Source organism: Arachis duranensis, chromosome 1, assembly GCF_000817695.3.
Source record: "Arachis duranensis cultivar V14167 chromosome 1, aradu.V14167.gnm2.J7QH, whole genome shotgun sequence".
In the NCBI taxonomy this organism is placed as follows: Eukaryota; Viridiplantae; Streptophyta; class Magnoliopsida; order Fabales; family Fabaceae; genus Arachis; species Arachis duranensis.
Genome location: NC_029772.3, coordinates 5295356 through 5310983, shown reverse-complemented (window position 1 = coordinate 5310983; position 15628 = coordinate 5295356). Strand labels below are relative to the sequence as shown.

The 15628-nt window shown below is 32.6% G+C and overlaps 1 protein-coding gene and 2 long non-coding RNA genes across 3 annotated transcripts; 2 read left to right on the top strand and 1 right to left on the bottom strand.

The window, feature by feature from the left end:
- Positions 1-6587: 6587 nt before the first annotated feature.
- Positions 6588-7357, bottom strand: LOC107492503 (pleckstrin homology domain-containing protein 1). The gene has a single exon (XM_016113573.3). The coding sequence runs from the start codon at positions 7211-7213 to the stop codon at positions 6728-6730; it is 486 nt and encodes a 161-aa protein (XP_015969059.1). The 5' UTR covers positions 7214-7357; the 3' UTR covers positions 6588-6727.
- A 4743-nt stretch (positions 7358-12100) lies between these two features.
- LOC107471820 (uncharacterized) lies at positions 12101-12629 on the top strand. The gene is made up of 3 exons (XR_008006012.1): positions 12101-12224; positions 12318-12413; positions 12542-12629. It is a non-coding gene; the product is annotated as an uncharacterized LOC107471820 (long non-coding RNA).
- A 99-nt stretch (positions 12630-12728) lies between these two features.
- LOC107473160 (uncharacterized) lies at positions 12729-13416 on the top strand. The gene is made up of 2 exons (XR_001588922.3): positions 12729-12845; positions 12954-13416. It is a non-coding gene; the product is annotated as an uncharacterized LOC107473160 (long non-coding RNA).
- Positions 13417-15628: the final 2212 nt, after the last annotated feature.

Sequence of the window (15628 nt, the reverse complement as noted above, 5' to 3'; positions counted from 1 at the left end):
TAGTGAATGTGGAGAGAAGTAGAAGAGATGAAGAATATATCTATCTATCTATTTATAATATATAAAAACTGATACAACTCTCTTCATAATGAGTTTAAGCCATTTTTTTTTTGTTAATGATGTCACATCAGCAATTCTAATGACTTGACAAAAAATGAAAATCAACCAATTACTATTTAGTAAAATATTTTAAAAAAATTAAAACAAAAAATTCTTATCTATTATTATTCAATTAAAACATCAAGTACTAATTAAATGTAATAAACATACATTAAAAATGTCATAATAATAATAATTATAAAAAAATTCAGTTACAAATATTCAAATTCTACAACTTATACATGTTAAGACTCTTACTACTCTTCATTTCTTAATCTCTCATACTAATTGTCAAAAATTTCTTAAATTTAATATAACATTTTTATATGTTTTTCATTCTCATTCGTTAATTTTTTTTAATTATTTACAAACAAAAAAATACAAAAAAAAAGACAAAGTGTAGTCATTAATACAAATCGAAAAATGAAAAAAATAGCTTTATATAACTCTAATATAAATAATCTATGTCTTTTTTAAAAATAAATAAATTTAAAATCTATTTATAATATGTTCTCTAAAATATTTTTAATATAATATTTATTAAAATATATTATATAGTATAAATAATCTGTCTCTTTATACATTATACGAGTCTCATTCTAGTTTGAAGAAAGAGTCATAAAAAATCTATAATCTTAAAAATTTGAAATTATGGACAACAATTCGTTTTTTTTTTCTCTTCGGTAGATATTTAAACTCTAGTAAATTTGATGAATTAGTTTAACATGGTATAGATGAATTAAGCAATACTTTAAAAGTTAGACAAGAATATATGTAAAAAAAAAAAGAACATAAAAGATGATTAATTGAATTTTTTACTATCATTTAAAATATTTAGTTAAAAAGGAATGATAAGATTTTTAAAAATTAAAAACTATGTATAGCAGAAATTATCAATAAGATGTTTATCGGTTTATCCTAATAGTAATGTTTATCCTAATAATTATTAATTATAATGTTAGAGATGATAATAGATTTTTTTTTTTTTGAATTTGTCTAACACTTTTTTATGTATTTTTATTATTCTATTTTATTGTGTTGAGTTTTTTATTTAAAAAATATTAAATCACCATCTCACCTATTTATTATTATATTGTCTCATATTGGTCATTGAAAATAAAAATACTCTAAAATTAATATATTCCTAATTTTTGCCCAGAATATTGTTTAAAATATATATGAAATCTCCAAAACCTTAACCATACATTGACAACTCATTATCCTAGAGAGTTAAACCTTATAACCTAGAGTAGCAGAGATATTAATTACCTATATTTCACGTGTGTATAGAGTGGGTTCGTGTGGGCTATCTAATATATATAAGAATAAGAAATTGGATATATTTTTCAGTTTAGACTTTAGAATACATTCTTAGGTAGATCAAAATGTCAATAATCCACCACCTAAAAAAAATGCCGATAATTAATTAATTATAATGGCCGGACAAGAAAAGGTGCAAATTATTCTTCTATATTTTTTATTTGTCATTATTTTATTAATATTTTAAATCAATATATCTAAATATAATTGATGTCATAATATATCTAAAATGTTTTATAAACATGAAAATCATGACTTAAAAAAAAGGAAATGATAGCAATATTTTTTACGCGTTTAAAATGTTCCAATGCTAATCGTTGCACCCAAATATGATTCAAGACGAACTTTATTTTGCTAAACCTAATTTGGATTGTGAACCTCTACTAATTAAGTTTCAAAATTGTAACGACTCAGAGGGAAAAATATGAATGATTAAAAGAAAGCATGTTTCAAGTATAATCATTTAGCCAGTATAGCTTGGTCTACTAAAAATTTAAAATAATATTGTAGATTCTCGCATTAAAAAAAAATTCACATGCTCTTGGACTTTTGGTAATGATGAAATTAGGCAGAAAGCAATCTAATTAAATTATGGCAATTACTCTAGAACTCTTTATAATATAGAGGGTAAAATATTCCTTCTAATGTGACAATATATTATTGACTTATAATTAACCAAAAATGTTACTGCTTATTTAGGTTAGAGTTAAAATCTCAACTAAAATGAGCTTGTTATCAATATTCATATTTTATGGGTAAATATCTTTCATAATTTTTAAAAAGTGAAAAATCTAATTTAATTTGGGATTCCAACTCAACCAATATATTAGAGAACTAATACCGTTCGCCAATAATTCAACCAAAAACTATAAAGTTGGCCAAAAAATCCAATAAAAAAATCACATTTTATCTTTTGAAATTATTTTTTTGCCTTTTTTTACTTTTTTTTTTCTAAAAATACTACAATTTCATCCATCTCACAATCAATCATTACTCATACTATTATAAATCTTAAATCCACAATAATCCGCCTTCGATTATCTTAAATTATAAATCTTAAATCCACAATAATAAACTTAAATTTTAAATTCTATACCTTAAATTGGATGTATTTTATCTCATTTTACATATTTTTATTTAAATTTTGAATGTTTTAATTGGGTTTTAGTTTTAAATATTTTTTTAAAGATTAATTATTAATTACTTTGTTGATTGAAAAGAGAGAGGAACAAACACAGTTCTTCAATTCTTCCTATATGACATCAGACAAATAATTGAATACAACTAAAGAGTTAAATTTTTTTTTATCAATGTCAACTAATATTTTTAAATTATAAATCCTACAAATAATTGAATACAACTAAAGAGTTAATTTTTTTATCAACGTCAACTAATATTTTTAAATTATAAATCCTAAAAACCTTATTAAAAGATAAGTTTTGAAAGAATAAATTTACAATAAAAATAATTAATATTAAATAATTAAAAATTAATTCTCTATACTTAGGTCAAATAATTCTAGTTATCAAACATAATTACGATTTAAATAGATCTAAACTCCCCCATCATTCTTTATCAGGATTTTTTAAATAAATAAAATAAATACAAGACCTCACGGTTTTGCTTTGAGGATAGGAATGATAGTCAAAACACCCCACACTCACTCGTCAAAACGCGTCATGCTAGGAAGAGGTATCCACACCCTTATAAGGCATACTTCGTTCCTCTCCCCAATCGATGTGGGCCTTACAATCCATCCCCTAAGGGAGCCCAGCGCCCTCGCTGGCACATCGATCCGAATTCTGATTCTGATACCATCTGTAACAGCCCAGACTACCCGCTAGCACTTACAATCCATCCCCTAAGGGAGCCCAGCGCCCTCGCTGGCACATCGATCCGGATTCTAATACCATCTGTAACAGTCTAAACCACCCGCTAGCACGATATTGTCCGCTTTGGCACATAAAGCCTCACGATTTTGCCTTTGATGATAGGGATGATAGCCAAAACATCACCCTCACTCGTCAAAATGCGTCATGTTAGAGAGAGGTATCCACACCGTTCGATGTGTTAATTAATGGTGAGAGATCACATTTATTCTCTAAAGTAAAATTCAAACTTTAGAGAATCAAAATCCTTTTAAAATGTATCACGGTTGTAAACATAATACGTTAACCAAAGTAAAAAAAAAAACGTAAATTTTTATATGCGTATCTATATGGATAAATTTTATATTTATTTTATTTATTTAAAAAAACCCTTCTTTGTAAAAAAAACAATCCTGATGATGATCAAATCAAAGTTTTAGAACTCCAATGTTTTAATCAAAGTCATAAAAATTACAAATGTGAATTTGTGTTTGAGAAGAGATAATTTATTCTTCTCCTAGGTTGGTGCTTCTCTCTTTAAATACAGTGAGAAAATCAATGCTATTGATCAACTTAGTAATGTATTACAAAATTGAATTGAGAGAAAAGAAAAAATATATGATAAAATTTGATTCCGAATTAAAAAAAACATAATCATCCTAGCAATTAATGGTCAATTAAAAGAGGTGAAAACTCAAATGCAGTGTCGACTTCACATGAAGTTGATAATTGAGAGCCTTTAGATGATTGACTAAATTTTCATCTAACGACTCTCAGCTATCAACTTCACGTGAAGTCGACTGCACCTGAGTTTTCTCCGTTAAAAGAATAAAAGCAACAAATGACACAAACATATAAAATTTTAATTAAATGTACCCGGATTCCTACTCTTAGTTTTTCATCTATATTTTTTGTTGTTTGTATTGTTCTTAATTTGATGTGCAAAAGGGTAACATAAAAATGATCATTGATTAACCATAAAAAAAATGTGGCCAACCATCCAAAGAAAATAACTTTATTTTATTCGAGTTTGCTTCCCTTTGCTGTTTCAAGCAAAAATTATTCAAAAAAAAATTGGGCAAAATAGCATTACTATTCATGTCTAGCTAAAGTAAAGCATCACAAAAACATTTATCATGCTATGTTAAAACATTTACCATGCTATGTTGAAGGATTAAAGCAAAGCTGTAACAAAATCATTCTTCCACGCATTGTTAGTTTTAATTGAGGGAAAAAAAATCAACATAGCGCAAGGAAATGCATCAGCAGTACTAAATAAGGACGCTTGGGCAAAGATTAAGGGCTTTCACTCTTTATGTCAAAGAACCAAGGAACATAATAATATCACTTAAATATAACTATATTTATTGCCCAAAAAAGAAAAACAAAAAAGAAAAAAAAACATAATTATATTTGGTCTAAATTGAACCATCACATCCGGATTTTATTATCACTTATCAGAACTCAGAAGAGTACATTTAGTTTACGTACTCAGATGTTTTATTTTCAGTACTTAGTTTTTTTTTTTTCGGAATTTTGTGAATAAAAAAAAAGTAAAAATAATTTTTTTATTTTTAGTATTTTTTATTTTTAAAATAGAAAATACTGAAAATAAAAATAGTATAAAAAGGATAAAATATGAAAAAAGTGACAAAAAAAAAGGGGGCCCAAGCTGTGCAATGCTTTTCTGACCATGATCTGTATTTTTCCCTCATTCTTCGACCAAAACAGCGTATCCCCATCCTAATAACCTACCCCTGCATATCCCATATCAAGCTCTTATTTTACTAAATACTGCTGTTAATGAACCTCTTGTTGAGATGTGGCAATGACATGTACTCAAGCAGGAGAAGAATTTGTTGTACAATTTCAACCGGACAATTTCTGCAACAAATTTGAAAAACATCCTGTATTTTTTGTTCTATTTTTGTTTTCTTATTGTATTATTGTTTTCATATTTTTCTTCACATATTTTGAAACTGAAAATACTAAAATAAAAACCAACAACCCATTATCCTATCCCTACAGTCCTACACAAAGCAGAGACATCTTTGGTAAGGTCCTCTGACCTCTATTGTGAAAGTTAAGCACAAATCATATCTCCCCTCATGAAGCTCCCTAACTTTCATTGCAAGGGGGTCCTTAAAATGTATCTATGGGACCAACCATTCCAGGATGTTGATATATCCGGCTATGTTTTGCACACTTAGTGAAGGCAAAGGAGAAAAGAATGGGGAAGTCAAGAATGAAGGGTCACTAAAAGAAATCCAAAGCACTTCTTAATCAACAAAGAACTCTGGAAAAGAAAAACTAAAAGAACAGTTGAAACCAACTCGTATTGATTCATATGAAAAACAAATCCAACAAATATTAAGAGGAGTGCAAGGCAGCGAGAGTAAGCAAAAACAACAACAGAATATGCCTCAGTTAATCACCGAGGAAAGAGACACACCATGTTATGGAGTCAAAAATGTAGTCTGCTAACTATACCATAAGCAGTATCTGAGAAATAAGATCTGTGAAGCACAATCAACAGAATACACTGTAAGTCCCTTACACGATATTAACAGAAACAACATACCTGAGATTAAGATCTGTAAGGCACAACCAACAGAATGCAACCTTAAGTCCCTAACATGGTATCATCAGATAGCACTTTCCAAAAAGAAAATCATATGTTAACCGAAACTACATGCCTGAGATACTTCAATGGCAATTACCACACTCCCAATCAGATCATCTAACTACCAACCACCTCCTCTTAGTTCTCAGTTAGATGCCATCATCCCTTAAAGCCAAAGATCTCATTCATTAGGGAATAACCCAACTATAGTGAATATCACAAAATCCAGTTTATATCACCAAATCCCAATTTAGTTCCTGACTTTTCAGAATGTTCAATTTTGTCAATGATACTGCACTCTGTGATTCAATGCAATCTCGTGACTAAAAAATTTTCATGAGTCAGGGCCTAAATTAAACCATGCTTACGATCTCAATAACAAAAGGAGGAATTGAACCTTCGAGAATGATCATCACAGTTACCCCATCTCTGATCCTACCATATAAACAGAACAGGACTCCCCACTACCACTAGTAATTCAGCTAGGTTTATAACACCCCTTTCAGACAAAACCCCCCAAAATCTCACATATCCAAATCCCTCAAAACCCTAGAGATTATATTTCTTTGTTAACAAGAAATTCAAACCTAAGATTCAACTAGATTTGCTTTGCAACATCGGCACCAGACAAGCAAAAAATCTCACACATCCATCACCCAATAATACCAAAAGGCCAATTTCTTTATCAATCACCAACATTAAATTAGAAAGGATAAAAAAATCCGAAACATTTTACAAACTATACATACACATCACATTAAACAAAGCAATCCACAACAAAAATAGAGAACAGAGAGAAAGCGCGTGAAAAACGCAATCAGCGCGTGGCATCGTTCTTGTTACCATCATCAACATCGCGAGCAGCGTTTCTATTATTGTCATAATCAACGACCTCATTATCGGCGAGTGAGCGCGAGTGCTGAACAATCGCGCGGCCAATGGAGTTGATCCAATCCTCCTTGTCTTTATCGGAATCGGCGAGGAAGAACATGGTGTTGTGCGGCGTGGAGAGCTCGAAAGCGGAGGGCCTGTGGAGAACGTCCTCGGCTCCCTTAACGGTGAGGCAGTTGGCAACGTTGACGACGCCACGTGGCACGGAGGAGCGTGAGGAAGCGGAGGAGGGATCCTTGAACCACAAGAGCTTGCCCTGTTTCAAGACGAACCAGCGGCGGCGCCAGGTTTTGATGTAGTCGCCTTGTTTTGTGAGCCAGCCGGAGCGTTCAGGGTTGGACCAGAACTCGATTCCGTTGTAGTCTTCGGGACGCGGGTCTTGACCCGTTGCTGATCGCCAAAGATCCTCCATTATTGAAGGTTCAAGGTTTTCTTCGCTCTCTTCTCTCTCGCTTGTTTCTCTCTCTTCAGTGGGATAAGCTCGCCGCTCTGTGAGTGGAATCGCAGTTGGGAGTTAGAACCAATAATTTCACTACCCGCCCGACCCGGATTTGTTCTATCAATTTTTCGATGTGATCTATCAATGGGCAAAATCAGATTTTTCCAAATTCCCAACGAGACCATGAAAACTATTTTATTTGAGTTATAATTTATTTATGATTTTTTTTTAATTTAAAAAAAAACTTTTTTATATAATGATAAATTTAAAAACAAATCGGTTTTTATTTTTTTTGAAAGGCATTTTTATTTTAAATTAATTATTTGAGATAAATATTAATATTTTTTAAAATATATTTTTGATACATAAACATTTAAAATTAGATTTAAATGTAAGCAAATCCGTTATAATACCCTCAAATTAGTAAGTTATTTACAAATTTACACATATTTTTTAAATTTATTACTGATATAATAAAAATATTTTAAAATATAATAAAAATATCAATAATTAAATATATACTTTCATAAAAAAAATTAAGTGACCAAATATTTTTAGTAATGATATTAAACCAAATACCATCAAGTATATGCATTGAATATTTTAGCATTCTTCCTCTTATACACCTAAGATTGCACGTGAATTAAATAATGTCCACATATTCGCAATAATTATTTATATCTAATCCGAATTTTGTGGATATTATTCGATTTGTAAGGCTATTAAATCAGATCAAATCTGATTCGCAATATGATAGAATCAGATTGTAAATTTAGCAGTGATATATCCGCGAATCTGATTCGCAGATCTTCATATCCCCACGTCTCATATAAATAGCATAGTTTATGATATTTTGTTTTTAAGTTTTTATGTTGTCTTTAACTTAAAATAATTAAACTTAAATCTTGTGTTATTATATCTGATCCGACGAGTGCAGTACGGGTCGGATAGAATTATAGCCTATAACCAATCCCATCGGTATGTAGCCATTAAATAAATTTTTTTTTTGAACAAAAGAGCTTAACACAATAAGTGGAGAAAGAACAACAACAAACAAATAGAAAAGTTAAAAAAGAAAAAAATGCAAAGAAACTCATCAACTATTTTTTGTGCTCCTCCTTCTTATAATATACTCTTGATTTTGTACTCCTAGTTTTGTACTCGGAAAAACATTTTCAACCACTCCAATCTTATTAAAACTCTGTCAATCCAATTGTAAGATCGCTAAACAAAGTCCACCAGTTACATATCTTCTTTTATCAATTCTTACTAAAACTCTGTTAATCTAACAGCATCCTTTCTCCCCTCCACCTATACAATCTCGTTGAAGTCTCCCATAAAGGCTGACATAACTCTACAATATAACTCAATTTCTCCCACACAACAAATTTCTCTTCTCTTATAAACTTCATACACCACAGAAATCATAATTGAAATTATTTTTAGTAAGACCCCTTCAATACACAACTAAAACTCCACTTTATGACAACGACTCATTTTAAACATTAATTCATCCCAAATTAATAGTAAACACTTGAAGCACCCTCCAATTCAACATATTCTCATCCGCAGCATCACTCTCCCGAATTCTTATTACATCAAATTTTGTCATTACCCGTCACTTAATCTGAAACAAGCCCAACGTATTCAACTTAAATTTTTTCTTGAGGTTTTTGACTATGCTCAATTTTCTATCACCCATTAACCCCCTACCATTTCAAGAACAAAATATTTTAATAAATTATTGCACACCTTTTTTTTTATTTTTGGGCCTGCAGCGTCTTGCTTTCTCTTTCTGTTTTGCTAATCTTCTTTTCTGAGCAATTTCTTCATTTTATGCTTGGAGAATAGCCATAATATCATCTTCTTCATTGTATAAAATTGCACCCGATTCCAACGCTAGGTCCCAAATTTTTCTATTTTCAAGCATCTGCTCCTCCAAAATATTATTTATGTTTCCCACACTTCCTTCATTCTTGTCGGATCCACCATCATCAACCACCCTCTTCCCAACTACTTCTTCATCATGTTCCGATAGCTCTCCCTGTCTCTTTGTCAATATTGTTCCCTTTGTGCCGAGACCCATGCCACTATTATTCACAATGTCATCCCTATCACGTGTTTCTTCATCAACATCTTCTGCACCATCATCATCAACATACACACCCAACCCACCAGTCCCTTCATTCAATGTCACCGCCAGGAGAGTAGCGGCCTGGTTCTCCGCCACCAACTCTTCCTCGATCTCATGATCCAACATAGGTGGCATTAGGGTTGCGCATTTTTTTGCCACGTTGAACCTCCTTTGCCGTGACCAGTCTTTAGCTTTCCTCTTTCAACACCGATTCGGTCTCCTTCGATCTTCTCCGCGCTGGTTTCTAGCGCAAGTTTTACAGATGCAGCTTCCTGCACACTTGTCGTAGACCCTTCTCTAGCGTGCCCGTTCCTATCGTGAAAACCGTGCTCTATTTCCATCAAGCCTAACTCAAATTCTAGACCCAACCCAAATCACCGAACCGGTTGATTGAGGAAGCCAGGTTCAAAGATCTTTCTCTATCTTTTTTGGACATCTTTGAATTGTTGGGCTTAACACCAAGCCTACAACGAACCTTCTTTTTCTTATTCTTTTTGCCCCTCCTTTCTAATTTATTAAAGTTACCTTCATAAATCCATGTTACTGTATCTTCAGGATCAACTTCATAATTAATATGATTACATCCCACACAATCCACACTCCCTTCAATTCTTTCATAAATTGGTTGATATGTTACTTGATTTTGTTTTGAATGATCATTAATCCACTCATTCAAAATAATTTCAGGAATTACCAACCTGCCCTTATCTTCTCCATCTTCCCTCAGCTCCCCCATCACCACATCGGCAGCCTGGTCGCTAAAAACCACTGATTTTGTAACCCATGCACTCCTTAAGCTCGTACCCACACACTCCCTTTCTACAACTGTTCTTCGTTGTTCACAACTATAGTCACTTTTTTCATTAGCTTCTTCATAACAATTCAATCCAAAAGCCTCCTTTTCCACTTCTTTCATTAGCATATCAAATCTATTTATACCTATTGTGATATGGACCCATTCATTAATCATATCCATGATACAAGTATCAATTCGCACTCGTCCAACACTAAAAGACATGCACGATTCTGTCACTTTGTCACAACCGGCTACTTTTTCCCGTTGGCCTCCTAACATACTAAATGTATCTGCTGACCTCTCATGTAACGGAATCCTGTAACATTCTAACCACACTCTTCGAGTTTCACATCGCTCCGTCTCATCCCATCTCCATATACTATGGAAGAATTGTAAGAAACTATGCATTTTAAACGTATATGCTTCTTCCGCATTCAATACAGAGTCAAAAGTCAAAAAAAACTTTATATGCTCCCAATTTCCGTACTTGGACAACTTGAGGCAGGTTTTTTCCAATCATCTTTTTCAAGAAACTTAAATCAATTGCTTTCGTCGTACTGCCGATCAGACTTTTCTGTAGCCACTCCAGATTCTCTTTTACCACCGATACTTTTACTTTCTTTGTCCACCCATTTCCATGCGAGTCTGACTCTTTTTGGTGCCTTGTTAGTTTCTCTACTTGCTTTTGGTTATCTCCTTCCTGAGATTGAGAATTTCTCTTGTTCCGACTATCACCTTCTTCCTGAGCTGTCTTTCAGATCTTTGTCTCAGTTGTTCGTCTATACTTCGCTTCTCCCACGTACACAATCTTTCCTCTCAACCTCATATGATTCATTTCTGTTATAGCCTTCAGAACTCCACCTTTCGTTGTGTATCGGATGAATGCAAAAATATATATATTACCACCTTTTTGTTTTCATGATACATAAATGTCGTTAATGCGTCCAGTCCAATTAAACAGATGGAATAATTCATTCTTCGAAATGTTTTCGGGGAGATTATCAACAAAGATGGAGAAAGACTCATTTTCCAACCGTTGATACTCTTCTCGATTCCAAATCCTGTGATCTTTTACGATAAAATAACACAAACATCAGAGATAAAGATAATATACATCATACATACTACTTATATATATACACTGTCATACAGGTCATAAGTTAGCATACAACCCTTCACATCTTGTTACTATATACATAATCAACACTTCGGGCCCTGGTCTATATAAGAAGTCCCTAAACTGGCACCCGAAAATTAGCCTAGTCAACTATATACATTCTACTCTTCTAAGAAGTCTAATCAAAAGTGAGAGACTAAACACAAAAGTTAGGCTAACACAAAAAAACTCTCAAAAGCCATATCATCGGCTTCCAAGTATCAACTATCGTCGTTAGAAAAAATCTCAATCACATCTGAACACTCCTCAGGATCCTCGTCTTCATTATCATAAATCTCAATAATCTCAGAAGGGGTCCTAACACTCGTACTACTGTTCTGACCCACACTCGTCGATTCACTAAAGGAGGAGTATATAAGCTAGGCTAAGTGATCTCTACTTTCAATGTAACTATTTTTTAAGAGTACTATCAAGTGAGCGGAGAAAATGAAAGAAATGTTTATTTAGACACTTAATTATAATGGATTCACAAAATTCTGTCATATAGTCTCTACTGTAAAGTTAATTGCGCTGTAAACTAGAATTGGACAGGAATTTACAGAAAATTCGCATTGACTACATTTGAGCTGTCATAGAAAGTTGAAAGTCATTGAAGGGTGGGTAAAGAAACACACCTGTAACAATTTCATATATTAAGAGAGTAGGTGGTCGTTGAAGATTTATTTAACAAGGATCATTAGGTATTGAACATGTAATCAAGTTTTTTGTTATGTTTTTACAGAGTAGTAACCAATCCTAATTGCACAAGCATTCTTTTAATACCAAATAAGTTACTGTTTATAACATTTGATCCCTGAATTTGTACCTTTTGCAGATTATACTTTGTTCATCCATGAAACATTTCCATGGATCTAAGAAAGATACAATCCTTGGAGAGGTGCTCTTTACAGCTTTTGAATTTGCAAAAATTAAATGATTCCTCTTTTTTAAAAAATATATATTGATTCTTAAGGTTCTAGTAATCTTGCAGCTATATAAATCTTACTCTGAGTTATGCAAATCATCACTGATTCCCCCAACAGGAATCTTGGAATTCTCAAACATGTGCAGAGTGCTTAATGACCAGGTATCTGAAACAAAGCAGTACAGAAGTTGATTATGGATTTCTAGATGTAGCTTTCTGCCATTGATTATGAATATTCCGATGAAGCAAAGTGGCAATAAGTAAAATGATGAAACATATTATAACTGCAGGGGCTAATTAAACTAGGACCATCACGAGAGGATAAATTGAAAAGGGTAACACTAAAAGTTAACAAGGCTGATATTACTTTTGCATTGCAGGTAGTGGTTTTGGCCTTTAGGACCTTGTATAATTTTTTTACATTTTCTTTCTGAATTTGCAGTAACATTTCTGTGTTATTTAAATTTCATGACACATGGAATCCGATTTTTTAGAAATTGTCTTCAATGATCCACTCATGATTGGTGATTTTGGTTTAGCATGATGTGAGACAGTAGATAATTAGTTTTATGTTCTCCACTCCATAGATAACAGGTTGGAAGCCCTTGCTTTTACATGCCTTTAATTTTCCTTAAATGCAACTCATGCTTTCGCCACTAAACTTCACAAATCTAAGTATTTTGGTCCTATGTTCTATTGCAGATTATTTCATTATATATGAAATTGCTTGGGAGTTGGGAAGAATTTTCAGCTGACAAGCAACAGTTGTGATAAGATATTCAGATTATTTGTTTTCCTAGAGAGCAATGCAAGCAGAGAAAGAAAACATGATTTTATCTCTGGTTTTATTCAAAATTTACCTTAGTTACAACATTAAACTTATTCTTTTCTCATCAACAATAAAAGCTAAATAGCCTTGCTGGTAAGGGGGGTGTAGTTACATAGGTCAGAATTTATCACCCCATTAAATGATTCTTTTCTCAACTTGAAATTTCAAAATTGTCAATGAAGGTTTAGTAATATCTGATTTTGTTATCCTGAGATATTCGAAAGGTGATTACCATCGTCTATGTTTTGCGTTCTCTTGTAAGCCTTCACAATTTAAATCCCAAGTACCTAATACAATTAATTTGACAAAAAATTACGCTCATTTTTTATTACCAAATCACGAGTTCATTCAGTTAACTCAATAGGATGTTCGTGTTGTGTCATCACAACACCCATTTCCAATAACAAGTAAAAATATACTGGGTAAAGTGAATATGGTAAAGTGAATATCTGTGGATATTTGATCCAACTCTGGTCGAGTAGGGTTGTTAATTCGATCTACAGCGAATATGGTAAAGTGTGGGTAGGGTTTTTGTATGGGTTGGGTAGGGTGCGAGTCAACCTTACCCGACCAATATGCACTTTATATATGTATATGGTCTTTGAGATTATAGGTTGTCAAATGGTAGAGTACGAGTAGGATAGAGTTGAGTTTAGATAAAAATTTCAACTTGTAGGTAGGGTTAGGGTTGGATCCAAACTCTACTCTACCATACCCATTGCCACCCCTACTGAGATTCATTGATTACACTGATTTGGTCTCCGACTTACCAATTGTATTGTTTATATCCCTGAGTTTGTAAAAAATGCACCAAGTTGATCCCTCACCCTATGTTCGACTAATTTAACCTGCTTGTGGCAGTGACATGCCACACGGGCATATATAACGGCTAGCTGAACTAGCAATTGAAATCATTTGACTCAATGTGGTCCCTCGACCTATTTTTAACCCTAATTTCAGTAGCACATCTCCATTGTTCTTTTTTTCTTTGTTGACGAACGTTCTTCTCCTACTTCTTTATTGTTACTGTTTAAAATTGAAAGCAAAATAATGATTGGATGTGCGAGTCAGGGTCAAGGAAGTTCTACAAGATCAACGACGAGAACTCCAAGTTGAGCAGATGTTTGCAGGTGCCAGAGCATTGTCGGTGCGGTTGTTGTCCTGTGCTCTGGTGGTCCGGAACAAATACCAATCCTTTGGTTGTCCTAATTACAAAATGAGGTTTTGTTAAAAAAATGTTAAGTGGTTTTATGTTCGTAACTCGTAACCTTATTTCATACAGACTAGGGACAAAACATGGTGTGAATAATTTGTCTGGACTGATGATGTAGAAGAAAACGAATATAAAGGAAGATTGTATGCTACTACAAATTACAATAAACAAGTGAGGGTCAATATAACTTGACAGATTGAAAAGCTGGAAGCTAAAGTGAGAATCCAAAAATGTATAATCCAATTGTTAGGCATATTGATTTTTTTCACTTTAGTTGTTGTGTTAGTTGTGACTTTAAAATTCTGACAATGTTGTATGTAATATGTTAATAGATGAATTAAAGTAAGTTATAGTTGCTTTTCTTTAGTAATGTGCCTTATTTTGATAGAGTAGTTACCATAAAGAAAAAAAAGCTAAAAATAATCTATATTCATAATAGCATAATGTGTAATCACTGAAATTGACAAACATGATAGAGTAGCAAACATTAAAGGAACAAAACAAGTGCAATGCAAAAAAAATTACGTCTGGCAACATTAGTCAAAGTTTGGGCAAGCAAGAAACTAGGAAGTCTAGAATATAATAACTGTCATTCACAAAACAAAGACCTATTGTCCTAAACACCCTGATGGATTAACTAGCATTGCATTGAATATCAAGTGTTATTCTTCTTTGATGCTTTGAAACTGGGAGTTAGAACAAACCTTAGAAGACTGACTACTAGCTCCTTACATTGGATCTATACCAACGGATTGAGGTGGTCGTGACCTCCTTATTTTAGTTGGTAATTAGAATTTGAGATTTAATTTTTTTAAAAATATTAGTAAAGATATATATTTTAAATTTTAATTTTAAATTTTTAATTATTTTATATTTTTTATTTATGTAAAACTGAATTAACTAACTAAACTAATGACTCACTAGTTAAACCAGTAACCTGGTGAGCAATAGCTTGATTGGTTCTATCATCTGTTTGGGTGTAACTCTCACTAGGATGTTTGTGCTGTGTTGTGTCATCTCAAAACCCATTTCCAATAACAAGTAAAAATATACTGCCATAGGCCTATACAGCTATACTCCTATATCTACTGTATAACTGTATAAATCTCCTATATCGAGAAATTTGCTGCACAACAAGATAAAAACTGAAATCAAACTTCAAAAATTAATGTCAAGAATATTAATTTGCAGGCACACATAAATTTCGTAAAACTGACGCAGTTTTTTTCTCTGCTCCATCTTCCCTCTCACACAGTCACACTCCTCTTCCTTTCACCGCCGGCCCCGGAGTCATAACCACCACCACGGCACGCAGTCCAATTAAGAAATGCCCCC